This window comes from Bubalus kerabau, chromosome 7 (assembly GCF_029407905.1).
Source record: "Bubalus kerabau isolate K-KA32 ecotype Philippines breed swamp buffalo chromosome 7, PCC_UOA_SB_1v2, whole genome shotgun sequence".
NCBI classification, from domain to species: Eukaryota; Metazoa; Chordata; class Mammalia; order Artiodactyla; family Bovidae; genus Bubalus; species Bubalus kerabau.
Window position 1 is genome coordinate 62,457,944 of NC_073630.1, and position 15,188 is coordinate 62,473,131.

Consider the following 15,188-nt stretch of genomic DNA (forward strand, 5'->3'; position numbering starts at 1 on the left):
TCATGGACTTTCTGCAAAGAAAGCAGTGCATATGAAATTATTACACACTATGTGCTCAGTCGCTTTAGTTGTGTCTGACTCTTTGTGACCCTATGGACTGTGGTCCACCAGGTGCCTCTGTCCATGAGATTCTACAGGCAAAAATACTGGAGTGAATTGCCATGCCCTCCTCCAGGGGATCTTCCCGACCCAGGGATTGAACCTGCGTCTCTTAAATCTGCTGCACTGCAGGCAGGTGTTTGTTTGTTTTACCGCTAGCTCCACCTGAGAAGCCCTAAGTCGCTTCAGTTGTGTCCCGACTCTGTGCAACCCCATAGACAGCAGCCCACCAGGCTCCCCTGTCCCTGGGATTCTCCAGGCAAGAACACTGGAATGAGTTGCCATTTCCTTCTCCAATGCATGAAAGTGAAAAGTGAAAGTGAAGTCTCTCAGTCGTGTCCAACTCTTAGCGACCTCATGGACTGCAGCCTACCAGGGTCCTCCGTCCATGGGATTTTCCAGGCAAGCGTACTGGAGTGGGGTGCCATTGCCTTCTCCTTGTTACACATTAAATGACCCCAAAAGTGTTACTTTCCCTCTGTAGAAGCATAAAAACAAAACATACCAGCCTGAAGTTTGTCAGTATCATTTGATACAGTTTTCAGCTACTATTTAAGCCACACCCACCTAATTTTATCTGTTGTATAACTTTCAGTAAACTCAGTGGAAATTAAAGTGGTGATCATTTAGAAACAAACTGGTAGAATGGAGTGGCAAAACTGTTGAGTTTTTGTTTTTGTTTTTTTTTTAATTTTATTTTATTTTTAAACTTTACAAAATTGTATTAGTTTTGCCAAATATCAAAATGAATCCGCCACAGGTATACATGTGTTCCCCATCCTGAACCCTCCTCCCTCCTCCCTCCCCATACCATCCCTCTGGGTCGTCCCAGTGCACTAGCCCCAAGCATCCAGTATCTTGCATCGAACCTGGACTGGCAACTCGTTTCATACATGATATTTTACATGTTTCAATGCCATTCTCCCAAATCTTCCCACCCTCTCCCTCCCTGTGTACGAGACAGCAAAAGAGACACTGATGTATAGAACAGTCTTATGGAAAACTGTTGAGTTTTAAAACAGCCAACTCTATCCCACCTTCTTGGAGTAGGAAATGGCAACCCACTCCAGTATTCTTGCCTGGAAATTCCATAGACAGAGGATCCTGTCAGGCTACAGTCTGTGAGGCTGCAAAGAGTTGAACATGACTGAGCACCGCACATCCCAACTTCTGTTTGCTGACCTCCAGAAAATATGAAAGGCAGTAGTACTAGGGAATAAAAGCATTTAACAGTAATGAAGTATTACTTTTTGTTGTAAGAAAAGGAAATGAAAGCTGTTTAATAAAGAATAATTTTTCTCCTAATAATTCCATATTTAATTGTTCAGTGTTAATCACCATTATGATCCCAGAGGTTTTTTTTTTTTTTTTAATACCTTTCAAAACTAATTAACACTGTGTCCCAAAAGTTTTGTTAAACCTTCCAAAGTGAAAGTAAAATTAGGAAGCATGGGCTTGGTCTTATAGTCTTTAATGCCTGAATCAGCACACATTTATTGAGATGCCACTATATGTTGTGACCAAAAGTCCATGTTGTGAGTGTGTGTATATTAGAGATATTTCAACCAGAATTTCTAGAGGCATTTCAAATTTCCTGTTTCCAAAACAGAACTCAATACCTTACCTGCAACACCTGTGTAAGACACCATCATCTCACTTAGATTACTCGTGCAAGAAACTCCTGGCCCATTTCCCTGTTTTCACTCTTTTCCCTACATTCTGTTTTCTACACAGCTGCCTGAGTGACCCAGTAAAGTGGTACTCAGATGTGGTTGCTCCTCTGATGAAACTTTCTAATGCTTCCTCATGTTGCAGCGTGAAACCCCATGTCTTCCCCGTGGCTTCTGTGACCCAGCTTGCCGTTACTTCTTTATCATGCTGCCCACCATCTTACTCACTCTGCTTCAGCCACTCTGACCCCCTTGTTGTTCCCTGCATGTGGTAGGCATGCCACTTCTGCCTTTTGATGTTTGCCCTGACTGCTCTTCTTCCTGAATGCTGTTCCCAAATACCTGTATAACTAATTCCTGCACCTCCTTCAAATTTTATCTCAAGTGTCACCTTCTAGTGAGACCACCTATTTAAACCAACTCCCCATTTGCCCTTACCCTACATTTTTCCCCATGGCACTTATCACTTCTTGCCATAATTTAGAATTTACTTCTGCTGTACATTGTTTGTCATCTTGTAGACTATGACTCCATAAAAGAAGGGATCTTTTGTCTAGTTTTCACACCAGTATATCTCAGAGTATCTAGATCTCCTTGCAACCCCATGGACTATATCCCACCAGGCTCCTCTGTTCATGGATTCTCATAACAAGGATACTGGAGCGGGTAGCCATTTTCTCCTCCAGGAGATCTTTCCGACCCAGGAATCCAACCTGAATCTCCGACATCTCCAGCATTGGCAGGCGGGTTCTTTACCACTAGTGCCACCACTTAAAATCTATTTTTGCATATATGTGACTATCAATGATTTGGACAGAGACATACCTATTATATAATAATGTATTATTATAAAAAGATACAAAATATACTTTTGTCTTGTGGTAACAAAGGTACTATAATTTTACAACAAAATATAAACATTATAGTATACCCTAATAATTTAAAAATCATAAAAGTTAAAAATAACCTGCTAAAAACCAGTGTCAGATATCTCCCATGTATTTACTACTTATATAATTGAAAAAAAAAAAAAAACCCTTAGGTTGTTTTAAAAAATGATAAGCTGGAGAACCTTTACATTTTTTCCTGTATTTTATATATCATTAGTTTAAATAATATTACAGCTTTTTTTCGGGATGATAAAAAGGGATATTTGAGTAGTGAATGAGTAAATCATTTACATCAGCAGAAAACTTTCAGTAATGGAAATTTATTATTCAAAGGAAGAGACTAGAAGTTAGGGAGCTTGGGATCACCATGTACACACTGCTGTATTTAAAATGGATAACCAACAAGGACATACCGTATAGCACATGGAACTCTGCTCGATGTTATGTGGCAGCCTGGATGGGAGGGGAGTTTAGGGGAGAATGGATACATGTATATGTATGGCTGAGTCTCTTTGCTATCTACCTGAAAACTCTTAACAGCATTGTTAATCAGCTATACTCCAATACAAAATTAAAAGTTAAAAAAGACACAAAAGGAAAAAACAAAGGAAACGACTAGAGCATAAAGCAAATTGTCAAACTTAAAATGCATTTCTTAATACCAAACACTTTCTATGGGTAACAAAGTTTTTTAAAAAATAGAAGAAAAAGAATGAAAGAAAGCAAAGTGTTGACTACTGAACATCAGCTTTGATGTTGTCACTGATGTTTTTTCTTCTGATGTGCTCTTAGATTGGTGCTCTCCTCTGTCTCAGATTACTTTGCTGCCATGTTTACTAGTGATGTCAGGGAAGCAAGACAAGAAGAAATAAAAATGGAAGGTGTAGAACCGAATTCCCTATGGTCCTTGATTCAATATGCATATACAGGTAATAAATCTGAAAATAAAATGAATGTAAAACCTCTTAGATTTAAGTTGTATTATTAGATTTCAGATTTCTGCCTTTAATAAGCCTACTGCAGTTAATAGTTCTGCTGTTTATAACTACCCTTGGTGGTACCTCTATAGATAAAATCTCTATATTAGAACCTTTAAAGTGGTTATTATAATTAAGCTTTTGAATGATATTTTTACATGTTAATGTAATAATTTGATGAATTATACAATGTTTTTCAACTTTTGCATTATTACTAATCCTTCTTTGAAAATTCTGGAAACAAGCTATTCATTTTTTATTTTAGTAGAAGTCACAAAGCACTAGTAGCTTATTTTTCACATTTAGTACTTTTTTTCTTTTTGGAATGTCTTAAATCATCTATATCTGGAATGCATGTAGTGAGCTCTTAGAATTATTATTGTTTGCATCAATTACCTTATAAACCAAAGTTAATATAGTTCCATAGTTAATGGAATTTCTTTTTATCATTAAGGCCGCCTGGAATTAAAAGAAGATAATATTGAGTGCCTGTTGTCTACAGCTTGCCTTCTTCAGCTTTCACAGGTTGTAGAAGCATGCTGTAAGTTTTTAATGAAACAGCTTCACCCATCCAACTGTCTTGGAATCCGTTCTTTTGCTGATGCTCAAGGTTGTACAGATTTGCATAAAGTGGCTCACAATTATACCATGGTATGTATGTTTAAGAAAGCAGGAAGGCATGGGCGCTTGCCTTATTCTTTATTGTTGCAGGCCTGTCTGCGTGTTGCTGTTTTCCCGTGGCTCTGCGGTGTGTCTTGAGGTTCAGGTTCACTGTCTAGTGTGTCATATTTTCAATGAGGTCTGAGGGGAAAACCCCAAGTAATATTTCTCCTGGATTTATAAGTCAGGCCTTAAATTATCACAGCCACTAAGAAGCAGAGCAGTATTTTAGAACCCTTTCATTCAAGATTTTCAATCTGCTACTTTTAAAAGCAGATTTCCCCTAGACAGTTGACCTTGTGGCATATGAATGAATTTCAGAAATTATCCCCTTACTCACTGATGGAAGTTGGTGATCGTGATAGTGTATTGGTGCAGTACTAGTACAGAAGATACGAGGTTGGAAGGGAGAGGCTATTTATTAAGGATAAATCTGACTATATGTAAATCTGACTAGAAAGATGTTCCTATTGATTGTAGCAAATCCTGTGCTGAAAATAAATCCCAGGGAGTTCTGATTCAGAAGGCTAAGGATAATGGATACAAGTTGATCTAGGACAGTAAGAAAATCAGGGCATGTTGAGAGCATGCTGTTAGGACCAGCCTCCACCATCAAATAGTAGAAGGATTGGGGCAGCAGAGGTGTGTGGATTTTTAAGGAGTGACCATTTTGCCATGCGTGGGTTTTCATACCTGGGTAGTGATTGAAGATTTTTGCTTTAAATGCTTCATTTAGGGCAATACATCTTCTGAGAGAGGAAAGAACATGAATATTCACATACACATATGTTATTATCCATGTTACTGATTTTGTCAACATTTAAGAGATACATTTTTGTCTACCCTGTCTTCCATTCCCCATCCTTCCATTGAGTTGGTTCATATGTGAAGGAATTGACCAGTACTTTAGGAATCTTGCACTATAGAAATAGAAATTGGGAAAAAAATTACAAGAACAGATGTTTATAACTATTGGGAAGATTAATTCTACCTATTTCGTAAGCTTAAGCAAGGATTAAGTGAGTTAATAGAAGTTCAGCACTTAAAATGGTGATTGGTACATAGTACCAATAAAACAGTGATTGATACACAGTTTCAACCTGGTCATTAAATGACACCATCATCATCATCATCATCATCATCATTTAGATTTATTCTGTTCCACACAGTAGGGACCTATGTGAGTGAGCAAAAGTCCTTAGGCAAAAGCACAGCTTTTATGGATGTTATTCTCCCTGTGGTATAACTGTTCCTGGGAAATGTTTCTAGTTTATGATGTCAAACTTCTTCAAGTGAAAAAGACTGTGTGACAGGGCAGTACTGTACAGACCTAGCATGGTATTAGGTTAACGTCTGAAGAATTAAGTCCTTTGAAATATTCCCCCCCTCCCACTCCAGCCTTTATCCCTCCTTGTAGATTTTTCATTTTAACTTTTGCACCTCAAGTTCGAATGCTTTTTGGAATAAGATGCACATAAGTAAAATAAAGCTGGATTTTTTTTTCTTTGTAATCAGTTCATAATTTAAGTAATATCTCTTACCTATGAAGGAGTTTTATTCACATGCAAACATTTGTATGCATTTAGGTCATTCTTATTGTTTACAGTAGAGGCATAATTGCTGCTTTAAGGCTTAGATATAAGTTAAATCTAAATTAGCTTGTGTTTATAAAGCTATATTTATAGCCAGTTAGTTGTGGTAGTTTTTTTCCTCAAGGCCATTATTTGACTTTATTCAGTTTCAACAGATAGATAAAATTGAATTCTAATATAAAGTAATTTAGAGACAGATTGTGTGATTTGAATTGTTGCTATGGGAACTGAATGAAAATGTATAGCAAAATTCAGTCTTCAATTTAAATAAATCCCTCAGTAACTTCATTTGCTTAAAAACTGTTCCAAAGGGGGAAAGAGCATAATGCTAGCAAGTGTTTGGTAGCATGATAGCTGTTTATATCATAAAATGGATTTAAAATATGAAGTAAGCACAGTGCAACAGAATGAAATCAGTTGTCACAATTAGCAAATAGTGCATATACTTGGGATGTTCATTCATCCTGCATGAATACAAGTAGGAAGGGATGAGAAGTTCCTTCTTGTAACCCTGAAATATGAAAACTTTTGTTCTTGTTCTGACTGCCACTGAACATGACCTGAAACACATGGTTTAACCTCTACGAAAAATTCCGAGACTGGTTATATCATAACATATTTAATGCCATTATGGAATAAATACAAACATTTGATTTTTTTGCAGTTTTAAATTTGGTTTCTTGACCTAGAAAAGCTATTTAAAACATTGAATTTTGCTAAAATACCTGCTTCAAAACCAAAGTAATAATTTTGAAGAGCACTTTGTGTTTAACCTTGAGTTCAGTAGTATTTCCATAAGATGTTGAAAAACTCCATTTTCACTTAATACAGATTATACCAGAATGGAATGGCATTGTTCTGAAATAGATATATCAACAAATAAGCTATTAAATGAATATTTGTATAATCTCTTTCTCACTGATGAAATGCAGTTAATACCATTTGAAAGTATGGCAATAGTTACTTCAGTGTTGTATAATTGTTGACTGTTAAGTTCAGTTCAGTCGCTCAGTCGTGTCCGACTCTTTGCGACCCCATGAATCGCAGCACGCCAGGCCTCCCTGTCCATCACCAACTCCCGGAGTTCACCCAGACTCACGTCCATCGAGTCAGTGGTGCCATACACTATACTTGTGAACAATTAGAAATGTATATTATTTTGATTTCTTCAGAATCTTATCTAAAATTAAATAATAAATATCTTTCTATTTATCTGTGTGATCTTTGTCCCTAAAGTTTTTGATGCCTGAATAATAGCCAATTGAGTTACAACTTCCTAGAGCTGGAGATTTAGGCTGTTTCTCTCTTTTTTTTTTTAATATTATAGATAACAGTACAGAGAAGCATCAGGTTTTTTCCCCCCTCTTGTGAATTATTTACCAAGGATTAAGCTGCTCATGGGATAGCTAGGAGTTGAGAGCTTCAACATTTTTATAGCTCTTGCTATGTGTTATGAAATCATTTTATAATGTCAGTATACAATTGAGTAGAACAATTTGCTTGAAGCCATTTCAGCCCTGAGGTTTTATTAAAATATATTTCTGAAAAATGATAATCAGTCATTTTAAAATAGATTCATTTGGGCATCTTTAACAAATCATGATGAATTGAAGCTATTGAATATTGTTAATTATTCATGTATGGTTTTCCTCTTAAGAATTTCTACGAAAGGAATGAAATGTCAACCCAAGATATATCTTTGATCAGTATAGGACTTGGGTTACTAGAGGCTATATGAAAAATATAATTCTCATCTTAATATAGCAGATAATTTTTGATAGTCCTTATCTCTAGCTCTAATTTAAATAGCTTAAGCTATTTTTAAACAGCTCTAATTTAAACAGCCTTAGCTTTTTTACTAAAACTCTGTGCTGAGACAGCCATAGTGCATTAAGAAGCGTAAGAAACATTAAGGGACAGTACTTCACAGCATTTGCATTTATATTGTAACTATATAAATAGCCCACGCATTAAGACTTGTACACCAGAAGACTATTTTCCTTCTCTTTAGATTGTTTAGCATAATAGCTTAGTAAAAATTATTATTACTATTTCACACCTGAGGACATTTTTATCTTCCATTTCAAATTACAAAGAGCGTGATTCAAGAATGTGGCCAGAACTGAGTCATCTTCAATCTAAGATCCTGGAGTTCCAATACATTCTAGGTCAGCATTTTTATTTTGGCTCTGAAATCTCTAGGAGGCTCCAGGGAGCTCCAGTTCTTTATGTCTCAGCACGGAAAGAATTCAGTGAGAGGCCAATTCTGGAGTAGATATCACGCTTCCATCATAATTCCTCCTCAATATTGAGCAGGAAAGTTTTCTTGTCCCTATATGGAGGAGGTGGGACTGTCGTGGCACTATGGAAATACTATTTCAGATCCCAGTACAATGAGGGTCCTTCACTTTGAAATGTCACCTTTCCATAAAATACTGTTGTTGTTGTTGTTGTTGATGTGTGCAGAGAGCGTGTCCTAGGGGTTCATTAACTTACTGAGCTCACTGGGCAGGATATGGGTCTCATGCCACCATTGTTCTATTGTTTGGGAGCATGTCTCATGCTTCTGTCTTATTGTTTGGTTGCTAAGCAAGGCTGCTTGGTTTTGTGGGTAAGAAAACCTGCTTTCTTGAGTGATCATTAACTTCCAGGAGTCTCCCATACTTTTTTTCTCCTACTTACAGTCCCCTAGGGCAATTTACTATTTAATCGCCTGTGTTGTCCCTTTCAGTTCAGTTCAGTTGCTCAGTCGGGTCCGACTCTTTGCAATCCCATGAATCTCAGCACACCAGGCCTCCCTGTCCATCACCAACTCCCAGAGTTCACTCAAACTCATGTCCATCGAGTCGGTGATGCCATCCAGCCATCTCATCCTCTGTTATCCCCTTCTCCTCCTGCCCCCAATCCCTCTCAGCATCAGAGTCTTTTCCAATGAGTCAACTCTTCTCATGAGGTGGCCAAAGTATTGGAGTTTCAGCTTTAGCATCAGTCCTTCCAATGAACACCCAGGACTGATCTCCTTTAGAATGGACTGGTTGGAGCTCCTTGCAGTCCAAGGGACTCTCAAGAGTCTTCTCCAACACCAGAGTTCAAAAGCATCAATTCTTTAGCACTCAGCTTTCTTTCTAGTCCAACTCTCACATCCATACATGACCACTGGAAAAACCATAGCCTTGACTAGAAGGACCTTTGTTGGCAAAGTAGTGTCTCTGCTTTTTACTGTGCTATCTAGGTTGGTCATAACTTTCCTTCCAAGGAGTAAGCATCTTTTAATTTCATGGCTGCAGTCACCATCTGCAGTGATTTTGGAGCCCCAAAAATAAAGTCTGACACTGTTTCTACTCTTTCCCCATCCATCTATTTGCCGTGGAGTGATGGGACCAGATGCCATGATCTTAGTTTTCTGAATGTTGAGTTTTAAGCCAACTTTTTCACTCTTCTCTTTCACTTTCATCAAGAGGCTTTTGAGTTCCTCTTCACTTTCTGCCATAAGGGTGGTGTCATCTGCATGTCTGAAGTTGTTAATATTTCTCCCAGCAATCTTGATGCCAGCTTGTGCTTCTTCAGCCCAGCATTTCTCATGATGTACTCTGCATATAAATTAAATAAGCAGGGTGACAATATATAGCCTTGACGTACTCCTTTTCCTATTTGGAACCAGTCTGTTGTTCTATGTCCAGTTCTAACTGCTGCTTCCTGACCTGCATACATGTTTCTCAAGAGGCAGGTCAGGTGGATTGGTATTCCCATCTCTTTCAGAATTTTCCTTTACTCTACCCCTATCAGCTCTTTTTCCTATGAGAGCAAAAGAACTTTGTACATAGATCAGGTTAGATGAGATTAAAGTTTTCACATCAGACCTAAAATCCTTCGTGGTCTTATAAATAATATTAAAACACTTTAAAAGGCCTGTTTGGGTTTAGGATAGCTCTAAGGACACAGGCTCTTGCCAGGCAGAGTCTGAGAAGAGTTCCGTGGTCCAGAATGGTCTTGGGAAATGTAGCCACCCTAGAAGCCATTTCTGGGTAAGAGAAATACTTCACTCTTACCCAGGTATTTGGCTCCCCTGTTGGCCAAATTCTTCAGCAACCACAAATCTGAACTAACTTTTGATGTTGGAGTATCATATAAAGTGTCTTCTTTCATTTTTTTCTATCTTCCTTTGAAAGACTTGCCAAAACTATTCCCTAACTTGAGCGAAGCAATACCTAAAAGTCCTAGATTTATTTTTTAAATTGTAATACTTGATATATCACTTTAATCCTGTGTATACAGAGAAATGAGAATTTTAATAACAATTACAGTTTAAATGTTATTTTTTACTTTTTTTTCCCCCTTTTAAGCAATAATACATTGTTAGAAAGGGCTAAAGTATAAACTGTGTTTTGGCATCTAATTAAGAAATGTTTAGTTTCTTTTAAACTGTGATGGAAAGAAGAAACAGTATTTCTTATATGCTCTTTTTTTCCTCCAGGAAAATTTCATGGAAGTAATTCGAAACCAGGAATTTGTATTATTACCAGCCAGTGAAATTGCAAAGCTCTTAGCCAGTGATGACATGAACATTCCTAATGAGGAGACAATATTGAACGCACTTCTTACTTGGGTTCGTCATGATTTGGAACAGAGACGGAAAGATCTCAGTAAACTTTTGGCTTATATTAGGCTACCTCTCCTTGCACCACAGGTAAACTATTTTTAATTATTTAAAATAATTAAAGTTTCAACAACTTTGAGTAGACACCATTCCACACATCCCGAGTTCAACAAAACATGAATTGAAAATTTTTTTTAATTCCAGAAAATTCAAAAATGCAAAACTTGAATTTGTTCTGTGCCAGCAACTATTACATAATATTTACATTGCATTTACAACTGTTTATGTAGGAATTGCATGGTATTAGCTAGGTATTATAGGTAATCCAGAGATTATTTAAAGTATATAGGAAGCTGTGCAGAGTTTAATTGCAAATACTACATATTTAAATTGAGATACTGGTATCGACAGAGGTCCTGGTACCAACCCTCTGTCCCCAGAATACTGAGGGACTACTAATTACATTAATATGAGCTAATTACAGTATGCTAATTACATTAATTAGTGCACATTAATGCTAATTGGGCTTCCCTGGTGGCTCAGATGGTAAAGCGTCTGCCTGCAATGCGGGAGACCTGGGTTTCGATCCCTGGGTCAGGAAGATCCCCTGGAAAAGGAAATGGCAACCCACTCCAGTACACTTGGTTGGAAAATTCCATGGATGGAGGAGCCTGGTAGGCTACAGTCCATGGGGTTGCAGAGAGTCGGACACGACTGAGCAAATTCATTTTCACTTAATGCTAATTGTGTTAGTCGCTCAGTTGTGTCCAACTCTTTGTTACCCCATGGACTATAGCCCACCAGGCTCTTCTGTCCATAGTATTCTCCAGGCAAGAATACTGGAGTGGTTCCCATTCCCTTTTCCAGTGGATCTTCCTGACCCAGGATTGAACTTGGGTCTCCTGCATTACAGGCAGAATCTTTACTATCTGAGCCACCAGAGAAGCCCATTAATATTAGCTTGTCTATAGGTTTTTTCCTTAGTCTGTTCAACGTGGTTGTTTTATGTATGTTCCTATGAAATGTTAAGGTGAAAAGATAGTGAGCTAAAAAAATTTGTTTTTTTTCAACCCAGAAAGTCTGACTACCTAAATTGCATTCATTAAGTAACATCGTTGCTTTGGGGTTAGTAATTTTATTTGACTCAGCTACAAACCTATCCTAGCAATTGAAGAATTAATAAAGCTGCTAATGAAAGAAACACTGAACTCTAGGAACCAGAAAATTTAGATTAATTCATGTGCCACACATTTATTAAATATCCACTAAATGCTGGACTCTGATGATAAACAAATTAATGAGACATAGTTCTGACTCTGACATTTTAAAACTCTGTGACTTGGCATGTTCACATACCTTGGTTTCTTCATCTGTCAAGTGGAGATCACATCCTTTCTATCTCACAGGATTTTTATGAGGATCAGAAAAGTGCTCTGAAATAAAATGTGCTATAAATAATGATAGTGTATTATCACTGTTTTAGAATTGAGAGATACCTAGTTGGTGTATTCAAGGCAATTAGTCATAACATATATACATGCATGGTTTCGCCTTTTTACAGTTTCAATTGGAATATACAAAAATTTCCTCTGCCTGCCTGGCTGCTTTGGAGAAGGAAATGGCAGCCCACTCCAGTATTGCCTGGAAAAGCCCATGGACAGAGGAGCCTGGTGGGCTTGCAGTCCATGGGCTCATAAAGACTCAGACATGACTGAGCGACCTACACACACTTGGCTGCTTATTTTGAGGCCTTAAGTAGAGTCCTTGAAAGAAAAGGAAAAAATGAGCTATTACTGCTCAAGATCAGATTTTTTTGTTGTTGTTTTAAGTGTTGTGTGTTTTGTTTGGTTTGTATTTATCTTGAGCATTATGTATTATTTCCAGCTGTTGTGAGCAAAAGTTACTGTTTGCTCTCTACCTTACAGAAACAAAAATCAGTGTGATACTTTACAAGAACAACTTCCCTCTTCAGAGGTAGAATATTGTATGAATTCATAGGAGTGAAACTGCATGACTTGATAATTCAGGAAAAATAACATCATAAAACATTTCTTAAAATCAGATTTAAAGAGGACTATTTTTACTGGTATCCAGCCTAATTTTTTTCCTTATCCTTCTCTAGAGGAAAGAAAATAAAGTCTGAAAAATCCTAGTATACTTTGAAAAGAACCTGTGCAATTAAGTAACCTGACAATTTACTTTAGCCCTGTAGTTTCAAATATTTATGATACTGTATTTGCATGACTCTCAGAGACCTTTAGAATTTCTTTTATCCAGGATACTGCTGATAATCATAGTCATAAGATCTTATGAGTTGAAAAGCATGTTGGAGATCATTTAGTCTAACACCTGTTGTACAAATGAAATAACAGATTAAAAAAGTAAAGCCATATGTTCAAAATCACAAAGTGATTGCATAAATCATGTTCTTTGGCACTGTGGTTTTATTTGACTTTAGACTAGAGCTAATAAGAGACAGGGGCTTCCCTGGTGGCTCAGTGGTAAAGAATCTGCCTGCTAATGCAGGATACGCAAAGAGACTTGGGTTCGATCCCTGGATTGGGAAGATCCCCTGGAGAAGGAAATGGCAACCTACTCCAATATTCTTGCCTGGGAAATCCCATAGACAGAGGAGCCTGGTGAGCTACACAGTCCATGGGGTTGCATAAGAGTTGGACATGACTTAGCAACTGAACAAGAGACAGAGGTAGACCTTGAACCCAAATAAAGTTACATGCCTTTTCTACTGAACTGTTGTGCCTCTTGAATGTACTTCATGTAAAATTGCTGGGTAGGGAGGATATCAGGTGGAGGAAGAAAACGATTAAAAAGCAAATCAGTAATTACAATATAATGAGATAAAGTCTGTGATAGACATGGCATTATGAAAGCAATTGGAGTGGTCCACCTAGACTGATAGTGGAGAAGCTAGGAAAATCTCTCAAGTGTCACTCAATTTGCAAGCCATGTTAGTCACCCAAAAGAATGGGCATGATAGCCCAGAAAAGATAAGAGTCCTGGTTATGGAGCCATGAGCAAATATATCATGTTCTGAAATCTGAAGATAGCATGCATAGCTAAAGTTACAGAAACAAAAAGGACAATATTGAGAGATGAGACTGGAGAAGGAAACAGACCAGATTGTGGAGGAATTCTAGTCATGCCAAAGAACTGGGATTTTTTTATCTAAAAGCAATAAGGAAGCACTAAAGGATTTTAAGTAGGGAATGGCATAATTATCCTTTTATTTTAGAAAGATCCTATGATTGCATTGCAGAGAATAGATTGGAGGGATCAAAGTAGAAACCTGCTAAGGAAGACTGTTGGATTCCGACAAGTGAATTAAGCACTTTTAAAAAAAAGTGGAGGTAGAGAAATTAATTATGACAGTCAAGAGCTATTTAGGAGGTAGGATTGATACACTGGAATGATTGAATGTACAAGGTGAAAAAAAGAAAGAGTCCAGAATAATTCTCATTTGTGCAATGCAATTGATGAAGGTGCTGTCAGTTAATACAGAATACAGGATGAAGCATTGATTTTGAAGGTGGGGAAGGAAGTAGAAGAAGCACATTCCCAGAGCTTATTGACATCTTTAATCCTCTTAGAGTCTAAGAGGAAGTTTTAGAAACTACTTATTTAGGTTGTTGAAGCCAAGGGGAAGAGAGTGACACCAATCAAAGAGAACATAAAAGCACTAGAGGTGGAACCCTAGGAGATACTAATATTTAGTGATAGTCCCATATCTGCCTAAATAACTGTAGTACTATTAAAAAGAGATTGCAGGTTCCAGAAAGGGAATTTTATCATCATTAGATGCTGCAGAGAAGACAGATAAGGACGGTAAATGCATTGGATTAACCCAGTGTTTCTCAAAGTGTGTTCCCCAACTGTAAGATCAGTACCACGTGGGTAATTGTTTAAAATGAAAATGATTAGGCTTCCACCTACTAAATCTGAAACTCTGGTGGTGGGGCCAAGCCAGTTGTGTATTAATAAGCCCTCAGTGCATCTGATGCACACTCAAATTTGAGAACCACTGTCTTAGCCCAGGGAGTAGCAATGATGGAAGCCACATTGCTCTGTATAATTTAAACAACTTAATAACACCTCTTTGAACAATGTTTTGTTTTTTTTTCTACAGTGATAATTCTATATGGCACCATTATGGCATTCAGAGATACTAGCAAGGTTCTTTTTTTTTCCTTACTAAAAGTAAAGGGCAGATTTGGAGAATTAGAGTTGTCAAGTGATAAAGTATTGAAGTAGACTCTAAAATCATCAAGAAAATCTTGGATTATGTTCTGAATGTTTTATTTTAAAAGATAGGAAAAGGATGAAATTGCTAAGAGTAGGTCTGAAAAGTTCTCATCACAGACATGAAAGAAGATAACTATGTGGGGATGAATGTTAACTCGACTTACTATGGTAATCATTTTCCAATATATAGATATGTCAGATCATTGTGTTATACATCTAAAGCTAATGTTATATGTCATTTATATCTTAATAAAAAATAAAAGTGACAAAGCAAAAAAATGTCTAGTGCCTATCAAATAAATGACTGATTTTTTTAAAATTACCATTACATCTAGTTACCTAAAGAATTTACTTTCATAAAATAATTCCTTTCTCATACAGTTTTAACCCTATTCTGTTGGTAAGAAACATTCTCTTTTAGCCTAACTATAATGAGTTCAACC

The 15,188-nt window shown here is 37.1% G+C and overlaps 1 protein-coding gene across 10 annotated transcripts in view; it reads left to right on the forward strand.

The window, feature by feature from the left end:
* The window catches only part of KLHL5 (kelch like family member 5), a 95,320-nt gene that overhangs the window by 43,216 nt on the left and 36,916 nt on the right, over window positions 1-15,188 (forward strand). For all 10 annotated transcript variants that reach the window (XM_055588281.1, XM_055588285.1, XM_055588287.1 and 7 more), the window contains 3 exons: window positions 3,452-3,588; window positions 4,091-4,287; window positions 10,363-10,575. In XM_055588281.1, the coding sequence (XP_055444256.1) occupies window positions 3,452-3,588; window positions 4,091-4,287; window positions 10,363-10,575 (547 nt within the window). The remainder of the gene's footprint in view (window positions 1-3,451; window positions 3,589-4,090; window positions 4,288-10,362; window positions 10,576-15,188) is intronic.